The sequence below is a fragment of the Parambassis ranga genome, chromosome 19 (assembly GCF_900634625.1).
Source record: "Parambassis ranga chromosome 19, fParRan2.1, whole genome shotgun sequence".
Lineage (NCBI taxonomy): Eukaryota > Metazoa > Chordata > Actinopteri > Ambassidae > Parambassis > Parambassis ranga.
The window spans coordinates 16,220,786-16,240,494 of record NC_041039.1 but is presented as its reverse complement, the minus strand read 5'-3'; the positions used below and the strand labels follow the sequence as shown (position 1 = coordinate 16,240,494).

Below are 19,709 nucleotides of genomic sequence, written 5' to 3'. Positions count from 1 at the left end.
CTGAACTCATTTTCAGAAGGACTGAGGTGAAGTAGAAACCTGCTTTGTGTAGGTCATTTTTGGAAGTCTTGCATCTTCTGGGTTAAAGAGGACAGTGACCATCTTGTTTGGTATAAGCACACTGTTCAAAAGCAAGCAACAGTGATGGAGTGGGTTGGTATTAGTGCACATGACATAGGTGTCTTGCACATCTGAAGTTATGGAGCAACATATGCTACCATATGCTTATTTCAGTCGGGCGATGCCAAACCACATTCTGCACATATTACAGCAGCACATCTCCTGGGCTGCTACCCTGACCTGGGTGCAGCTCAGACCTGTCACCCACTGAAAGGATTTGGCTCATTATGAAACAAAAATACGACCAAGGACATGCTGAACCAATGACCAGCTAAAAACGAAAATATTTCACTTTCAAAACTGCAGCAAGTAGTATGTGTATCAACAGAACATTCAAATTGGTGAAGTTTTTGGATTTGTAAATAGTGTATTTTATACTACAGGTGACTTCAAATTCAAATTACATACTTTTGGACACACTATAGTGAGACAACATGAAGAACAGTTTGAGGACATCTGTTATAGAAATTGCATATATTAAGCTGATTTTGAAGCCATCCATCTCTGTCACACAGCAGCATCCCACTCAATCATCCTCCTGTCTTTTTCTGCGAGCCACACTGTGAGCAAAATGAAACAGATATTGGCAGGCACTTGTCAGCGGAGACGGGAATCTCAGTAGGGATTTACGAAAAGGTGGGGGGCGGTGCTGGGAGTTTGTGCTACTTTACTTCATCCCCCTTTTGTCTGATAAGAAGTGAAGTTACTGTTGGTGAAGAGGGAGGGAAGGGACTGCTGGGACGAGGACAAGACATCCCAATCCATCTCCTGAGTGTCATCTCTATTTGCAGTGATGACAGCACGAGATAGCAGGCGTGACACTTAGCTGGTCTGTCTCTGTGATGCAGCAGCATCTCTTCGCTCCTCTAGCGACAGTGCGATGGGGAGTGGGGTAAATAGGCATCATGTAAGCGATCACAGGGTTTACTTGCATTGTGGGATTTCCTGGAATTTATTTTAACATCACACCATATGTGGATGGATAAATATGTAGGAGGAGGCAGACTCTATTTTCTATCTGGTTCAGTGAGTAATGCTTCTGTGGCTTCCTGAGAGGACTACAGAGTCATTTTGCAATAATAAACAATCAGCCATGAGTCAGATACTTTCACTGGAGCAAAACACATCTCCCCGTTTCTTGATTTTTCCTTTCTCTTCCTATACCTTTCCCTCATCTACATACAAATGTGAGAAAACCACATCTTTCTTTTGTTTCTGCCCCTCTCTCACACATTCATAAACATGCATGCTCAAACATAACGAGCTGCAGATGACTGGATAACCTTCACCAGTTTGAGCTCGCAACAAAAAGCCCTCATCACCACCACAATCTCATTACTGACTCTCCTAGCAGGAATCCAGTGGGTGTTTTCACTGCGTCTGAGAGCCACGGCTCCTGCTAGAAGATGGAAATTAGAGAGGGGGAGAGAGAGAGAGGGAGAGAGAGAGAGCCAGTAGCCCACTGCCTCGCTCTATACAATTGCCATCACCATTCAGGACTCCTCACATCTGTGGCTAGTTATTGCCAGAAAGTTCATATCTCCATGCAGCTGGTAATGGAAGGAGGAAGTTAATGGGAGATGGAGATGATAGGGGTGATGAAGAAGTTGATACACAGACAATATGGATGAAGAGAAGGGCTAGAAAATGGATCTAGTGTGCAGTGTGAGGGAAGTACAGTACAGTACAGTGCAGAGCAGCGCTGATGGCTGGTCTGTTTACGTGCATATCTGTGTGGAGTATTATTAGACTTCCTGCAGATTTGTTTGGACGTTTTGTGTGCATTGTGTTGTATACTATTATTCCTCTTTGTATGTGTATGCAAGCATCCATGTGTGCGCACATTTTCATCTGCTGCAAATTAGTTGGACCTCAGTGTGACCTCTAAGCCTCTCTTCCAGATTTCAGCCATATGACCTTATGCACAGGAGATGGATGGAATGGAAAATCTAAAGTGGTGATGGCAGTCACAGTGTGATAGTTTGAGTGAGATAAAGAGAGATAAATAAAGTGGAAAGGTACTTGGACTTAGTATATGTGGGAGTACAGAGCAGGTACTCTAATTACACAGGAGAGATGTGAAGGGGTTGTGTTAGTGTGTGTGTGTGTGTGCGCACGTTGTGGTTAGTGATGACAGTGGTGGGCCTAGATTCTGTAAACACAGATACTGTGTCAAGAGATCCTCCTTTAAACAAACACACACTTCCTGTTGTCACTGCATGTGATTGTAGTTGCTGCTCGTAATTGAGATCTGCTGACAGTTACGGGCAACACAAACAAACTGTGCACACACAATCTGTCTGCACAAACAGTTTAAAAACATTTTTCACTGCAGCCCTGTGGTCTGCCTTCAAGTCACATTTTCATTTGATTTATTTCATTTTTTCTTTTGGATTGTGGAAAAAAAGAATAGATGGAGAGTGGGCAGAAGATATATGCAAAACTAACTGGAGTTTAACACACAAGTTCATTATCATGCACATTAGCAGACTGAGTCATCAACACATCCCTGAAAATAGCTTTAAAGAGGATCAGGCAGCCATTAGAGATATAACCAAACACTCAATATGTCATTGATTTTTCTCTCAAATCATAAAAGTGAAACAACTGCTTTTGTCATCATCACTGACGTACTGAAACTTTATTGATCACAGAAAGCAGAGACCAAAGTTTTATTGATGACTCATATTTTAAGTGCTGAGTCACCAGTTAAGTTGTCATGTCTGCAGCTGTGCCGTGGAAAATAAATGTTTTTTTTTTTTCTTCTTTTATTCTTGCCAAAGGGATTTTACTTTCAACAAAAGAACTTTTGTGAGTGAAATATAGAAATATTCTGTTGTCAGCACTTTCTTTATTAGATTGCAGCAGTGGAAGAAATACTGAGATCATTTGTTAAGTATTAGTAGCAGTAACACTACTTAAAAACACTTGGATACAGGAAGTCCCTCAGTACCTTATCGGTATGATTGTAAAATTATCAAGAGAATATAAAGAAATAAAAGTTTATGCATGTACTTAAGGATGCTAAACAGCTTGTGTCAGTCCACTCTATGGTGTATTACCCATTCATACCATAAGATGGGCCAGAGAATCAATAGTCTCCTCTGCCTTCAGGGAGATATTTCTCTCTTGTCAATCGTGTTGAAGTGAATCAAACAGCAAACGCAATAATGCCTGAAGTTTTATTTTAGCCTTGCATGGACCTATTGCTACCAGCTTACCACATCCCCTCCTCAGGCCACGCTACCAGCCAGAGTGTTGGTCTCTATGGTTACCATAATTTGTTTAATTTATCCATACTACATAGTCTATTTTTTATGTTGCACTATTGGATTATTGTTACTGATGCAAATATTACATGCAAATATTGTATCCGACCAGCAAGAGCTGTTTAAAAAACAAGGTTCACTGTATTTTATAACATCATGTCAAATCAGCTATACATTAACTGCAGCTGTCTTTACACCATTGTTATAGCAACTTTTAAAAACTCAATAATAACTCAATAATAGTAAATGTGATTACATACTAAACATTTCATCTGAACATAGTACGCTCAGTTCACACAGCAGAGTCCCCGCTCTGCCTTTTGTCTGTCCCTCCTCCTGTGTTTATGGGTGGCGATGTGAACATTTGAGTCCAAACGTTGGAACAATTCATGAACAAAATGGCCTGGTGAGTTTGTATATCCACGCAAACCATAACTGTTTAAATGACACATCCTTTAGCATAGTACAAATAAAGTGTGTCACACAAACACATCAATATCCCACACGCACTCTATTGTGCCGGGCCCTTTGACGGTCAATGTCAGTCACCGAGGAGCGCCCAACACTGAAACAAACTGGAAAATACACACAAATAGGTCATGTTTACATACACAACCTTTATTGTAAAGGAATGACTTATTTTGTCTTGCTTTCAAAAATGGAAATGTTTATTTTTGAAACAAACTTCCTGTACACAGTGGCCTGTAGTGGCAACTACACTTCCCACTGGAACCTTTTAATTAAAGTAAAAGTAACTGAAATTAAACACCCTCGATTCAAATCTCTGCTACACACAAAGCACAGTTCACACTGTGTGTGAGAGAAATTGAGGTGAATTCCATGCATCTATCAGTGCAGAGAAATCACTACTGCATGGTCACAACACACAGCCAAGATGGGAAACCAAACACTGCATGAGGACAAGGGGAAATGGGAGAGCAGCTCTTAAAATAGTGCCTAAACCAGTGTTTCCTCATTTCTTACACATCTGCTAACAGTCAGCTTGTCTTGTCTGCTGCTCACTGCTAATTTGTCCCCGTGTGATTCACATAGAGCTGGAGACACACAGGGGCAGGGGAGGAGAAGGTGGAGGAGGGTTGGTCGACAAAATTAAAGAACTGAGGGGAAAGAGCTGCTCCGGGGCAGCAGGTACATTTCATCCCACATGTGTCTGTGTCAGGCCTCATACGTGTAATTACTGTGTTAATGGCAAACATGGCATAAAGTAGGTGGGATTGCAAGTAGCTTTAGTCTTCAGAGCCCACCTGAGTGATTTGCCAGACACACTCACACACAGAGAAGCATGAACACACACTCATATGCACATACACGCTTAGTAATGTCTTTTTAGCACCAGCTGCTTAAGTTGTATGGTTTCACCCCCCTCAGATGGCCTGCACAGTGGAGCAGCCACTACAACCACAACCAGGTGACTTTTTACTGCTTCTTTATGAGTGTCTTTCTGTTTTCCCCTTGTTGTGACAGTTTTCATTGCTAGGCAAACTTGTTGATGAAGATTCTCAGTCATCCAGGTCATCATACGTAGAGAAGATTGAAGCAAGGCGTCTGGACTTGTAGAGTTTTCTAGAAGACGTTTCGCTGCTCATCCAAGCAGCTTCATCAGTTCTAACTGTTTGGTGGGGAAAACATGGTTTATATGTGGTTACAGACCTATGTGGGTGGGTCTGGGTAAAACTTAAAAACAATAGCACTAAATGTTTCCATACTTACCTATGATGTTCTGGCTGACTGGGCCAGGTGTGTCTAACGACTGGCTAACGACTATGAAACTGCCGGAGGGGGACTGGTTGACAGCCCTTTGTTCTTGCTGTGAGTATGTGCAAACTTCCTGGGAATGGATGGAATCACTGCATTGTATGTGGTAGAAAGATGATGTCTGAGGCCACCACCTCTGTTAAGGGAAGGTTTTTCCAGCTTAACATAGATGGCTTCCTTGACTCCTCTTTCATACCACCTTTCCTCCCTGTCTAAAATGTGAACATTGTTGTCCTCAAAGGAGTGTCCTTTGTCTCTGAGGTGGAGGTGAACAGCTGAGTCTTGTACTCACAGTAAGAACAAAGGGCTGTCAACCAGTCCCCCTCCGGCAGTTTCATAGTCGTTAGCCAGTCGTTAGACACACCTGGCCCAGTCAGCCAGAACATCACAGGTAAGTATGGAAACATTTAGTGCTATTGTTTTTAAGTTTTACCCAGACCCACCCACATAGGTCTGTAACCACATATAAACCATGTTTTCCCCACCAAACAGTTAGAACTGATGAAGCTGCTTGGATGAGCAGCGAAACGTCTTCTAGAAAACTCTACAAGTCCAGACGCCTTGCTTCAATCTTCTCTACATTGCTAGGCAAAGTTTGTTTTGGCACTTTGTACCTAGCTCTAGATTTCCTCAGGACACATGCTAGTTTTCCAAGCTAATTTGTTGTAAACATCTCTGAGGTCCTAACACGGTATTTCTATGGATTTACTTACTGTCTCCTGCAATACCAGGCTGTCTCTGTGAGGCATTCTTATCTCTGTTTCACTGTTTACGTATTTATCTCACCATGGGATGCAAGAAAATGGTAGAGAAGCTTGTTGCAGATTGGAGAGCCATGTCTTACACCATGTTATTCATGGTGTGATTTCATGATCATTTTCTGAACTTCACTGAGCAGTTTTGATGTAACCTGAGTAAAAGTTTGGACTCTCTTCTTCTTCTTTTGCCAAGTTAAGGTTGCATTCTGCGCTACGTACCGATGTTTATATTACATTTTATTTTTTAGAGGGATCACATTACTTAGTCATCAACATTCAACCAGCTCATTGTTTTGCACCTCAGTGCGGTCAGTCAATAAAAACAGACGTAGGTTTTCTGTGTTAATGTGTGAGATATAAAGAGTGAAATCCACTCGTAAAAACACTGCTTCATTTGTGGTGTTACTTGTGGTCACAAATCAAACCTTTAAATCTAAGCTCTCATCTGAACAATGACATATACTCCTTAGCCTTTGTAAATGCCCCCTACAAACTTAACACCTCATGTTACCAGTTAATATATGTTAGGCCCCACTGTAAACAAAAAGAAAATCAAACCACAATCTGGGATGGAATGTGTCACGTTGAGATTGTTCACCTGGCCAGATTTTTCCAGTGTTATGCCTTCCAACCGCACTGAGCACACACACACGTGCACACACTTACAAATAGAGAGAAGAGGAGAAAGAAAAAAAATGTAAGGTAGTGAGAACAGACAAGTGTGTGGCCATGTTTATGGGTTTGGAAAGGACTGTGGCATTTCCTGATAATCCATGCCAAGTGTGTGTTTGGTGTTCTTTCCAACCCGCAGTTTGTCTAACTCCACTGCTCTCCATTTTGCAAGTATATTTTAAGGCTTTCTTTGGCTTTCGTTGTTGCCAGATTGGGTGGAGGTTTGTAAGAACAGGTGCCAAAAAGATTTTAAACAATGACAGGAAAATATTTAAAACCTATTTAGGATCCTTTTTGTGACTTATTTGACGCTATCTGTATTTTTTTCTCTTTGCAGCATACAAAACCCTGTTTGAGCAGCAAAAGCCTATTTATTTAGAAATAATGTTTGGTCCATGCCTGAAAAATAATTGTCTCATACAGGAAAACACACTGTAAATGTACCCAGGTACCCACCCAGGCAGCTATCACTGGCCATACTGGAAAGCTTTTTTTAAGGATGTAAGAGCTTCTGTGCAAACCTTAGTGACCCTCATGCCCCTGCCGTGCTGTGTTTTATGGTGACGGAAAAACCATGACCTCCCTGACACTGCTGACAGGAAATATTATGAAAAAAAACAACAAACGGTGCCAATTAAAAATAGTGAAGCTAATGTAAACCACATTATAGTTGCCAGATTCAGGGAAGTTTATTCAGACTTGGGTTGATTGCCCGGGGAGCATCATGACCCAGAGGCTGCTGAGAGAGTCTGAGCTAAACTTAGAGCGTCATTTGGTTACGATACTGGTCCAAAAATAGCCTTCGCTGGTAAGGTCTACGCAAATGGATGTTATATTACTATCACAATAATGTTAATGAACTTCAGAGTGGTTTACTAACGACATGCTGATCCTTGCAGATCCAGTCACGGGTCATGGTGTTGATGCAGCATCAATCTCATGTGTCACTTCCTGCAGTTAGTGGAACAAACCCAAAAAGCCACTCTCAGACTTTTAACTTCACCAGAAGTGAGTCATGATGCACTTCCAGCTTTAAAAGGCCGTAGACTGGGTGAGATGCTCTTTGGTGGGGAACCTAACACTAATGGTGTTCTTTAGGTGCACTGTATCAGCAGAAAAAAAATGGAGAAAAGAGCATACACTACACATAGAAAAAGCCCTTTGTTGCTCTGTTTTATATCATAATAATGGCAGAATGACTGCATCAATGTCTTGACTGAATATTTTATGTGAATGCAAAAACAATAACATGCACAAAAGTCTCCATCTGCATGTGCATGAGGTTTTCTGACTAACAAAGGAGTAACAAACTGAAACTGGATGTACAACTTGTCCCCGCTTTCCCCTGCGTCTGTAACTTCTTAAGCCTGGCATGTTAAAGGCTGTGACCTTGTCCTTCTTTACAAGAGTATCCTGTTACAACCTCTCTCCTAGATTATTGCTATATAGAGCACATATGAAGACCTCCCAGCCTGACACACCTCCAAAAAACAACATTTTGCTATAGGCCATACTCAGCACTCTAAACTGTGGCCACACTGATTCTTAGATTACCATCAGATAAACACCAAGTGCCATCAAGTAAAGCATATGACCGCTCTCTAACTCTGGTGTTAGCATCTGGCTGTTCCAGGCGGGAGATAGCAGAGCTGTCTGCGTCAATAAAGTTACAACAGGATCACACAATTAGAAACACAGGGATCAGACATCTGTCAGAACTCACTGGGGCACTCTGTGCTGTGCTGTTTGTCATTACAGCTTTATTTTGTATTGATTGCTTCTGTTATCCTTATCAGTCAGTGAATCATTAGAACATTTTTTTTGTTGTTGTAGCAAATAAGAAAATTTCTGTATAAAGTAAATTGAGGTACCTGTTGTGACTGCTCCTTTGAAGCCTCAGTTTAACCACGTTGTCTTTTTGGTGACAAAGGTGACATGTTTGGACAAAAGAGTCGAGCTGGAGACGAGAGATTTGTTGCTATGATTACAAACAAACTATATGACTGGTGACTGTTTATCATATGAAGTGCCTATTTAAAAGAAGGCAGGTTTAAGGCACTGACAAAGTCTGTGGTCAGCACATGTTTAGCAGTGTTTTCTCAGTGAAACATGATGCTTCATGCATAATTTAATTGACATAGTGAATAAAAACAACAAAAAAACATTTCAATTTACAGCAGCAGTATAAGTAAGAATATAACTGGATACTTTTCACTCTCTTAAGTGGCAATAGAGCAGAAAAGGAGGGAACACAGGAGAGGAGACTGCAGCTGCTGTGCTTAGAATGGTGACTGTACATCTATTGTCAGGGAAACCATCAGTTTATTTATTGGCTTGATCGCCAACACCTTCATACTGACAAAGTGGAGCACAGATGCAGATGCTCTTTCCTTTTTCAGCAGCTGTGTCTTTCAGCAGGAAGGATGACATGTTTGGTCTGCTCCCATTGGAGCCAAAGCAGCTAAACAGATGTGTGTGTAAAAAAAAAAGAAAAAAAAAAAAGGAAAATCTCAGGTCATAACAATACAACACTTTTATTGTGAATATATTATATTTTGCACAATAATCAACACCATATTATAAACATTTTTTTTCTTTTCTTTCATTTTTCTCTTTTATACAGTAAATAGTATTAGTGTACAAATGTATACAAAATTTATTCAGGCTAGTGAAGTTCCACAAAAGAGTATTTCATGTACGGTATTAAAGCACAATCAGATATCGGAGGGACACGCACATGCCTGCACATAGACACGGGAACCCCCCCTCCCCCAGGGTAAAACACAAGTCAACACACGACTTTGATAGACAGCATAACCTGATCACTCAACACCAGCATGTCACCACGAAGGCGAGGTGGAGAGAACTCATTTACTATCTTAAAAAATCATTAAAAGATAAAAACAATTTTGAAAATTGCACGTGATCTTTGTGACTTATGATAAGGCAATGCAAAATTACCATCAGTGGTAGTCTTACTGTGTTCTCTGAGTTCTCTCCAGCAGGCCCTGGTGCTGAACAGAGGCATAGACAGTGTTCAAACACAGAACAAGCTCATCCCATGACATTGCAGCATTTCGACGCCGAGCGCTCGGCGTCTGCTTCACAGCACTTATAGAGCAACACAAAGAGGAAACAAGCATAAGGAGGAGAAAACAAAGAAACAGTCATTTTGATATGCTGATCTCATTCACAAGTCATCTTGGCTCCTGAGTCTGGCGATCCAGAAAGGGAACAGAAGCAGGATGAAAAAAAGAGAGAGAGGTGTTGGAACACAAGCTCAAGTCTGGTTTAGGTTTGTTTGGACCAAGGAGGGAAAGGGAAATCTCCTGTAACACTGATGGGCCACATAAATTAGAAGAACTGCAGCAGATTTGGCCCAGTTCATAACACACCTCTCTGCTTTTACTGCAGCAAGCATTAGCATAGAAGCATACATGGTAAGAATACAACTCTGATGCATTGCTTCATTCAGGTACCAGACTGTTTGAGCTACTATGTAGGCACTGGGAATTTGATGCATCAAACTCAAGACAACCAAAGTTGTCAGTCCAAGCACAAGCCTATTTGAAATTGTAATATCCTAATAGATTTTCACACTGGGTGCATCCTGACCTCACTTTATTTCTCATATCTGACTATCTAATTCAAATACTGATGTACACCCACATCTGAGGAACTTCTGAAAATAAAACCTGCATGCTGATTCTCTGTAGTAGGTCTGTATCTGTGGTCCTTGTGGAGCTTTGGTGTCAAAGTGTTGGTGTTGTCTTTAGCTCAGTACTGAGCTACATGCTGCTACAATACAACACCTAGCTAGTCACAAAATGCTAGTTGATTTGGAGTTTTCTATAAAAAAAATGAAATAAATAGCTTGGTAAAATACATTTAAAAACACTAAACCCAAAGGGATATTCTTCTTATAGTAGTTGCACTGGTTGCAGAAATAAATAATCATTACAGCATAATGATTCATATGCAATAAATATAATAAGCAACAAACAATATTGACAACTACACAAATCAGTGCTGTCAGTGAACATACAGTCTCTGAATGATATTCAATTGGCATAGTGGGGATAACTCTTCAACCTCCGCTAAATAAAATCAGAGAAACAAATGAGGCAGAATTAAAGGGTTTGGTTAGCTCTTACTCTTGCACCATAGTAGAGTATATCATGGCAATGAGTGCAGCTGAGCACAATAGATGTGTCTCTGTTTTTTTGAAAGTGATGGGGAGGAAATGAATGAGCACCCTTTGGCATTGGAAAATGGAAATGCTGATAGTGGTTGTCAGAAACGAATGTCTATTATGCATACATCCTGTATGGCGTAACTGGAGTGTCCTCTGGCCTCCTGTGAGATGAGATGATGGTCAGTGTGTGTTTGCAAGTTTGTGTAGGGGTCATGAGCGTTGTAAAGATGTCATGAGCCACAGCAGCAGTAGTTGTAGACCGAGCACCGGCCACAGACTCGGGCTTAAAAAGGTCCCTCCTCCACACTCAGAATCGTCTTCCTGTTGGACAGATGAGGTGTCAGTAAATTATGAAAATGACATCCAGGCACTATACTACAGTATCAACTATCATTTATGCTACTCATATGAGAGGATCATGACTGTACTGTGTTTTATCTTATGATATCTTGTCACATTATAAGCTACTGTGTGGCCTACTTTTCACACTGGAGGTTATTGGTCAGTAGGACATTTAATGATACAGAACACTTATAGCAACATACCAGCTTTTGTCTGAATACATGTGAACAGACCTACAGGCTTCAGAGAAACAAAGACGTGATGTAAAGATGTAAATGGACTACTGCTATAGCATGAGGTGTTTAGTTAGTATACTGTAATGGAAATGACATGTCTGTGACATATTATGTCATAGACAATAACATGGGGTCAAATGCCACCTGAACATCATATTTGAGAAACCTTGTGCCTGCCATGCACAAGACATGCTGGAAATCAAACTAGGGTGGAGGCTAGTCATGCACTTGTAGAGCTCCTCCTAACTGGTACATTTATTTGAGAATGTGGAGTGTTTCATAGCTGGATGCAAAGCTAACTGCTTCTCCATATGCAGTGATAATTGGCTGCTGGCACCAGCTTCATATCTACTGAGCAGTGAGAGTGGTATCAATCTCCTCATCTATCTTTCAGAAAGAATGTAAACAATTATCTGTTGGCTGCAATTTTAAAGTCCTCATTCTGCTTCCAGTGCATTGGTGTGTATGCACACGCACCTGCCTACTTCAGTGTGTGACTGTTTTTTTTTTATTTGATGTGAGTATTCAGGATATCCGTGCATGCCAACGGCCTAGGAGAAAGAGGTGGGAGTTCTTCTGTATTCAAAGGCCAGGAAAGCCATGTGAAGCTTCCTCTGTTTACTCCAGTGACAAAATGGCCTGGCCTGGGCACAAACCGTCTTCCGAAGAGAAGCTAAGCCAAAAGTAATGGGACAGCTGGATGGAAGGAAAGGGACACGACTGATTTTTACTCTGTTCCTCTACTTCCTGAGCCATTCCTCCCCTCCCCTTTTGCTCCCCAGCATGGCCCCTCTGTAATATAAACATGGAGGCACATGAATTGGTGGCCTGTTATGTGTACCGTGTGATCTACGCCTTTACAACACAATGAAAGGCAGAGTTCACAAAGATATGGGAAATATTTTCTTCCAAATATTTAGACGTCTTAGAAATGGTTCAAAGTTGGGTGGTGATGCAGCAATCTTATGTTTGATTTATCCACCTTGCTCCTTTGTTTTACTGACGGTACAAAACAAAAAAACTTCCATTACATCATGGAATCAACGGAATATCCATGATGTGGTTCACTATTTAATTTTTCTTTTCTTTTTTTTTACATTTTTGATTTTTACATTGATTTGAAGAACTGAACAAACCGGGATCGGAGGATTCTGGATCAGCCATATGGTTTTTGATCTCTTAGGTAAATATATGACATTAAAGTAGCTGTGAGGTAATGTCCTTGAAATTGTGGATTACAGTGACTAATATCTCAGTTGTGAAACTATGTGATTACACTGACCCTGATATCAGGACCAGAAACAAGAAGAAAGGTGAAGGACTTTGTGCAGAACCTCTGCTAATGGGACACAAAGGCTTGTCCTACCAGCAGCAGCAGCAGCAGCCATTGGGGATGCAGAATCATAAAACAAAAATAAAAGATGTGATAAGTGATGAAACAAAGAAACAGAAATCAAAACAAATGAACAAGCAAGTCATGAAAATACACCAGAATTAGAAAGCGATAAATAAAACGAATGAGCAAACTGAAAGAATAAATCAGGCAGAACAGACAGACAAAAGTGCTGAAAGCAAAATGCTGATGAAAACCAGACAGAAATTGACAGAGGCCAACTGCATAGCCTCACTAATAGAGCTGTTTCCAGCAAAATTCTCTGCGGTTGTCTTACATTTTGATTGTTGTCAAAACACACATCCGGGCCTTTGCGGTATCGAGGGTTCTGCGCCAGCTCGCAGGGATCTGGACCTTCAGCTGAACAGACACTCAGGAAAATATGATTGACAAAGAGCAGTGGACATCTACTGCAGCACTTAACCACAACTATGAAATCCCTATACCCAACTCAGTCTTTTTTATTAATTAGTATGATAAATGTAGGCAGGCTGTCTCCAAAATGACTCCCTAACTTTGCTCTTATAATCTATTTCATATCTTCATGTATGTTTGTTTATTTAGTGCGTTCCAGCAGCAAGTGGGTGTATTGCACGTTGCTCACAACAGGGGCCCCTGTTGTAAACCCCATGGCGACCTGTGATGATGACACCTTTACGGTTACATCAGCAGGAAGCTACATTCAAGACACATCTGTCAAACACATATCCTGAACATATATACACACACATTGTACACACCCATGCCCTCAGCCTTAATTCATCCTGATGGCAGCCTGTAGCCCAGATGAAGTTAAACAAAGAAATGTAATATAAAGGTAACGTGAGACCAGCTTTCATATGCCGTGCATCTGGTTTACTGTTCACCCGTGAACATTCAAGGAGGGAGACCTGCTGCAGGCTCCTTGGGGGTGTGTCCTTGTATTGACAGTTTAAAGCCCCCACTGTAATATGGATGATGGATGAAGGATTGGAGAGCAGAAAGGAAATGGAAGTCTCTTGTTTGATTTTTTTACGACTTGAGTGAAAGGATACAGGGTTGTTCGGCTTGTCGTAGTGGCCTGGTGTCACACGACAAACATGTTGCCTTGGCATCAGTGATTAGAAACACAAGGTTGGTGTTTGGCAGCTTCTCAGCGCGGTACATCCTAGGAAACACACAAAAACACTACTGCACTGAAGGGATACCATGCGGCTTTGACTAAATCCCTGACATTTGCATTTAGATTTGCTATATAAACATACTATGCTATGCACATACATAGACATTCATGGTACTTCCCTCCTCTTGGGACTGGCTTTTTTATGTTAGTCATTAAAGTTTCTGTGTCCACAGTTGTTAACACTGGGGAGTAAAGCATCAGACACGTGGGACGCATAACACCCAGTAATTACAGCCATATTTAACCCCCTCAGACAGCCCAAATTGACACCAAAAAAGGAGGTTAGAGCAAAGTAAGTGTGCAGTTGACTATGAATGTGTGGTATTAGTGTGAGTTTGAAGTATAGCCAGAGAGCGAAGGAAGAAAAACAGATAAAAAGAGCTTTTGTGCTTCCCTCTGTGATTCCGGTCACTGACAGATCAAGGTAATCTGTGTGTGATCAGGACTCATCAGAAAACAGCTGCCTGAAATCAGGCTGCAAAACAGAGAGAGGCCAGGAAACAAACGCTGTTCTGGAACAGTCCCACCAGACTGCTAAACAGAGTGGTGTCCAGCAAAAACATACAATATAAGGAAGAAAATCTTTAATCACACAACAGCACAGTACACATGAAACATACATATGTACATACCTGGAACAGTTTCCACAGTCCAGGACACCTGAGTAGGATCTTTCATCATTATCAAAGAAGTACTGAGTCTGCTCTGTGATACAGCTTTCCTTAAACATGGCATCTGGTATGTCATCATCTGCTGACTCCGCTGGCAATAAGAAACAGGGTTAATTTAAGTGGTGGGATTAAAACTGAAGCCAATCTCCTTTAAATAAGGCTGATAGGTAAACACAGTGTGTTGCTCACCTGCCTCTAGGAGGTTAGGGAACATGAGACTGAAGAGGAGCTGCTGGAGTATCGACCTAGACAAGATTGAGCAAAACAAAATGTGTCACATGTATGAGTCAACACATCTTGAGAACATCTTTAACTTATTTACAACGAGCAACCACTGGCTAGTTTAATGAAAGCAACACATCTGTCTAGGCTTACAGTCCCTGGTGATGTAAATGTCTTGGGAAGCATCAGTCAGTCTATTTTAAATGCCGGTTATACTGCAGTTGGACAGCCATACAGAAAGTGATGCAGTGTACTGTTGTGTAACGAACGGCCCTTGTCCTACACTGACCCAGCTTCATCCCCACGCCAACATACACTCCCATACAAACTCAAGTGAACTCCCACTCTGAAGTGTGCACCCATGTAAACAAAAAAAAACACAAACACACAACCTGTGCACTCACCAGGCAGCACTGGAGGCCCACCAGCCAATACTGAGCAGATCTGCAATCGTAGGCTGGAAAAGAAAAGGGAAAGAAATCCATGTACCCATTTTATCCAGCTATTACAAGGCCAGAAATAAATGTAATATACATAATATTATTGTGTCTTAACTAACCACATAGACGGAGCGGGGTCCTGCTGCTGCCTTGCTGTCTTTCTCTGGGTCACAGACAGACTGATAGTCATAGGTCTTGTTGTACGAGTACAGGGAGGTGTTGACCAAGTTGATCATCAGCACCGGATCCACCTCACCAAAGAACTGACCTATCTAGACAAATACAATAAAAATACAATACAGTAAAGGGTGTGACCGTATTCAGAGAGTCCTTCGCTATAGATATCTACACAAAGGAACAGATAAAAGCATTTGGCATACTATAATAGTTATATTTTCTTCATATTCTGTTGATAATTTTGTTTTGTTTTTCCAGAAAAGTTGTGTCTTTCTACCTGTTTAAGGGCTGGATATAATCCAGAACCACTGATACAATAAATCTGTTTCTCCTCAACAGTACAGAGACAGCAAAGTGGTCCCTACAGACTCTAAATGTATAGGAAGGTGCTTAGTCAAATACTCAGAATGATATAGTGTACATCAGACAGTGTCATGGTGGAATGGATCAAAGACAGCAGATGTCCTCTCCTGACTAACATGACATGTTTCCAAAACCGTTGTATATCCTACCTCTAACAGACAGGGGCCGAAAAGCAGCCAAAAAAAAAGAGCGGAGTTAACACAGCAGAGCAGGCTTCTAACATACACAGGGGAAACACACTTCAGTACTAAAACCCATCAGAGCCCCTCCTTTGATCCTCCTCCAGTGGCTGGTGCTCTACTTTACCAGAGACACTGCTGTACTGCTGTCCTACAGGAGTACAGCTGAGAGCAAACAGGCCATAACTTAGCTAAGTCATAAGTCCTTTATTTGACCTCTATATGAGATTGATGAATCCCTGTGATCTGTAGTTGGTTTGAAGAGAGGCAGGAAAAAGAATAAGAATTATGACTTCTGGCAGAAGTCTGTGATTTCACCTTTTCTGATAATGTGACTACAGATGTTTTATTGACTGATGACCTGCCCCTTGCTGATTATTTTGGAGAGAAGACGAGAGACGTCCCTGAATGATCGTGACAATCGCTGATGATGACTTACCAGATTAATATAGTCATCTTGATTGGACATAAGGAGAAACCCTCCATCATCCAGTATCACACAGTCAATGTGCTATGGAATAAATAAAAAATTACAAATCATCACAAATTTGCGAATATGTAAGTTTTTACATAATTACAGAGGATAAAAAAAAGCTTTGTTTTACCTTATCATTCCTCAGACAACCACATATCTCATCTTTACACTGAAAAGTCAACAAGAAAAGAAGTTTTATACACATATATATGAAGGTGTGTGAGATACGGTGTGAACACTTTAACATGACTTACATTCAGTTTCAGTGTAGCATTCATAAAAATGTTCATCCAGAAGGACACATTGAGTTTCACTCCCACCACTGCAAACCAACCACAAAATGAGTGACTTTCCTTTGTTTGTATTGTTATCATGAAGTAATCAGCATGATATTAGCGACACTGACCTGCTGGTTTGAGTGTGACTTCATCAATGATGAGGTCAACTCCTTTGCTCACCAGAATACCCGACTCAGGCGCCGACTCCCTGCTCTCTGCTGCAATGCAGAATAAATACACAAGAGAAGACAATCATCTGAATCGTGTTTAAAAATATTAATGAGTGCTGCAATCTGGATGTGAATAATGACTTTGTGTTCTTTGTGGCGAATTCAGTGCATTTTTAGCTACTGTAATTTATGTGTCTGAAACCAGTACATGTGTTAATCCAGTCAAGTGTTCTGTAGCTGAAAGCACGGCTACATGTTCGCCTGTCCTGATATCTGTTAGAGAGATCAGTAGAGATGACAGGAAGTACACAGGGTGGGAGGGAGTGAGGGAGGGGAAGAACACTGAAAGACACAGCAAGAAAAAAAAAGAGAAGGATAAAGAGAGTGATATCAGAGGTCTGAGAGTCTGATCTTTGCCAGTGGGGTTTGGGAGGACGTCCAAAGGCAGAGGACAGAATAGGCTCAGTGCCAGACCACACTGAAGATCCTCACGCACTGAACAGTGCACACATGTTCAACCCTTACACAAAACTTACTGTTGAAAGATGGAGCTGTGAAAATGTAAATATCATTGTCCAGGGTCCTCTTGTAGAAGCTGGACTCATACGTCTCTGGATTCTCAGTCCACTCCTCCCCAGCACTGAAGACATTAATATAGTCATGTAATATTATATATATGGGCCATCATAGGCATAAAACATGTTTGAGAAAATGTTTGATCTGTCTAAACAATCCATGTTTTAATCTATGGCCAAAAGTAAGTCATAAAGAGCAGGTCACACCCAGCTCAGATTATATATGACCACAGGATCATCCAGTAAAAGCAATAAATGAGTGTATGTCACATTTTATCGTGAGAACTACGCATCCATTTTCACTTAGAATGTTATATTTTGACAAACTGGAATGCCAGAAATGTGGTTCAGGCATTTGTAGCGGTGAGGATATTGAGGCACATCGGCTAGGCTTGGCTGAAGGATTTGTGAATCTGACCCTCGTTCTGTACTGGCCTTGCAAGCTCCTGGGAGTTGAGCTGAAATGGTTTAATCCTCCATGTTCTGGAGAGTAACCCAGTGGAGCAGGTGAGTAAGGCAGCCAAAAGTGCTCAGCCTGAGAATATTACAGGCTGTATCCATTTTCACCTCGCACATTTACACTGCAGAATATGCAGGTTACCGTGCTGTTTCACAACAGCAGTGCTAATGCTAGCAGTGAAAAGGAGAAGAAACAGGGGTGAATACCTTCTTGGATAGACTCTTGTGACTCCTCCATCTGTGGCTACAAACCTGGCTACTATCCCATCCCTGAGAACACACAAAACAACAGCCAATCACACATCAAAATCAATTACACTCACAATTTCTGGAGGAAAAAAAAGTGTTTGTGAACTGTGTAACCAAGCTGCACACACAACACAAATTGTTTTATGCCCAGTCACTTGTCCCTGTGTGCCCTAATGTTAAACAGATACCCTTCAGTGTGTGTAAATGTGTGTTCAGACTATTTGAGACAAGCGGGCATACCATAAAAGCTAACACACTGATGTAATTATTTTATTTTCCACTCTAAACAGCACGGCTTGGCAGAGCTCAGTACGCTTGGGTGTGACATGAGTTTTGTTCTGTGCTTTCATCATGTTTCGCTAGTTAGATGCGATCAAATCATCTGTCGTTGAGAAGAAAGAAATAAAACTTTGGCTCAGTCAATAAATTGTGCGTGAAATAAACCCCAGCTATGCTAGTGCACAGTAATAGTGAACACGTGCACCACAGACTTCCATATAAATGTTTACTTTTTATAGTGCTGCATATGATAAGAGGCATCTCTGAGCCCTGTTTTGGTTGCAGGAATAAATGCAAACTCTCCTGGTGTGGACAAGACTCATCACCTACCCCGATGCACCCGGCTGATTTTGCTCACAGAGTTTTTTACTGCTTATCTAGTCATTTACCTGTGTGCTGTCTTATATGTAAGGATGTGTCTCGCTAAAAATGAAGAAAAGCCCAAGGGTTTGGCACTCACACTATCTGCTCATTCCAAAGTTTAACCAGTTCAGCTGTCAGACCTGCATCCAGGATCAGTCGATTCACAAGAGACACATTACCTGCAGATTAGAGACAAGATATATTTTACATATTGCAGACATTACAACAGCGTTTGGTTGGAAAATTGTAGTAATGGAAACAATGTGGGTCTGTTGTTTACAAATCTTGGCAGCGGAAATGAATAATTTATGTTTTTGTTTTACAAAAGTGCCACAGACCCCAGCAGTGTATCTGTTCATTGGCTTACTGTAAGAGTACTTTGCAATATACTGTAGTGATCTGGTTTTTGAAGGTCCCTAAAAAAAGTGTAGGTGTGTTTAACCAGATATTTCTACTCTTCTAGAATGAAGGAAAACATTGATCTCATGGCACCTGTCAGGAAATAATCCAGCATGAAGACCTGAGTGGCTATTATCATTCAGGCAGCACAAAGTACTTTGTGAAGGATTGGCTGTTGTAGGAGGGAGCTGATATCCAAGTTCTGAGTTTATACCCCATTCTAAAGAAAAGAAACCCTGTGAGCAGTTTCAGCACTGCATCTCTTTAGCGTTTAAAATCATGTCTATAACTTTCCCCAACAGCAGCAAGTAAAGCCCTAATGTATGTGTATGTATGTATGTGACTTGACCTTGGGTTAAAATGGATAAAAGTTGTATAGATCCATTAGCTAGATGATGGTGGTAAGCCATGCTAAGGGTGAGATCCATTAGATGATGACAAACCAAGCATCATGAGTCATCGTGGCTTCTAGGAAACTCAATCGAAC

At 41.1% G+C, this 19,709-nt stretch overlaps 1 protein-coding gene across 2 annotated transcripts in view; it reads right to left on the bottom strand.

The window, feature by feature from the left end:
* Positions 1 to 9,237: 9,237 nt before the first annotated feature.
* LOC114451846 (voltage-dependent calcium channel subunit alpha-2/delta-1) overlaps positions 9,238 to 19,709 on the bottom strand; it is a 51,319-nt gene continuing 40,847 nt past the window's right edge. For both annotated transcript variants that reach the window (XM_028430772.1, XM_028430773.1), the window contains exons 25-38: positions 18,921 to 19,002; positions 18,140 to 18,202; positions 17,435 to 17,538; positions 16,857 to 16,946; positions 16,705 to 16,772; positions 16,581 to 16,619; positions 16,415 to 16,486; positions 15,376 to 15,528; positions 15,221 to 15,273; positions 14,784 to 14,839; positions 14,556 to 14,685; positions 13,796 to 13,908; positions 13,039 to 13,121; positions 9,238 to 11,111 (exon numbers count right to left, since the gene is read on the bottom strand). In XM_028430772.1, coding sequence (XP_028286573.1) covers positions 11,001 to 11,111; positions 13,039 to 13,121; positions 13,796 to 13,908; positions 14,556 to 14,685; positions 14,784 to 14,839; positions 15,221 to 15,273; positions 15,376 to 15,528; positions 16,415 to 16,486; positions 16,581 to 16,619; positions 16,705 to 16,772; positions 16,857 to 16,946; positions 17,435 to 17,538; positions 18,140 to 18,202; positions 18,921 to 19,002 — 1,217 coding nt within the window. In that variant the 3' untranslated portion in view covers positions 9,238 to 11,000. The remainder of the gene's footprint in view (positions 11,112 to 13,038; positions 13,122 to 13,795; positions 13,909 to 14,555; positions 14,686 to 14,783; positions 14,840 to 15,220; positions 15,274 to 15,375; positions 15,529 to 16,414; positions 16,487 to 16,580; positions 16,620 to 16,704; positions 16,773 to 16,856; positions 16,947 to 17,434; positions 17,539 to 18,139; positions 18,203 to 18,920; positions 19,003 to 19,709) is intronic.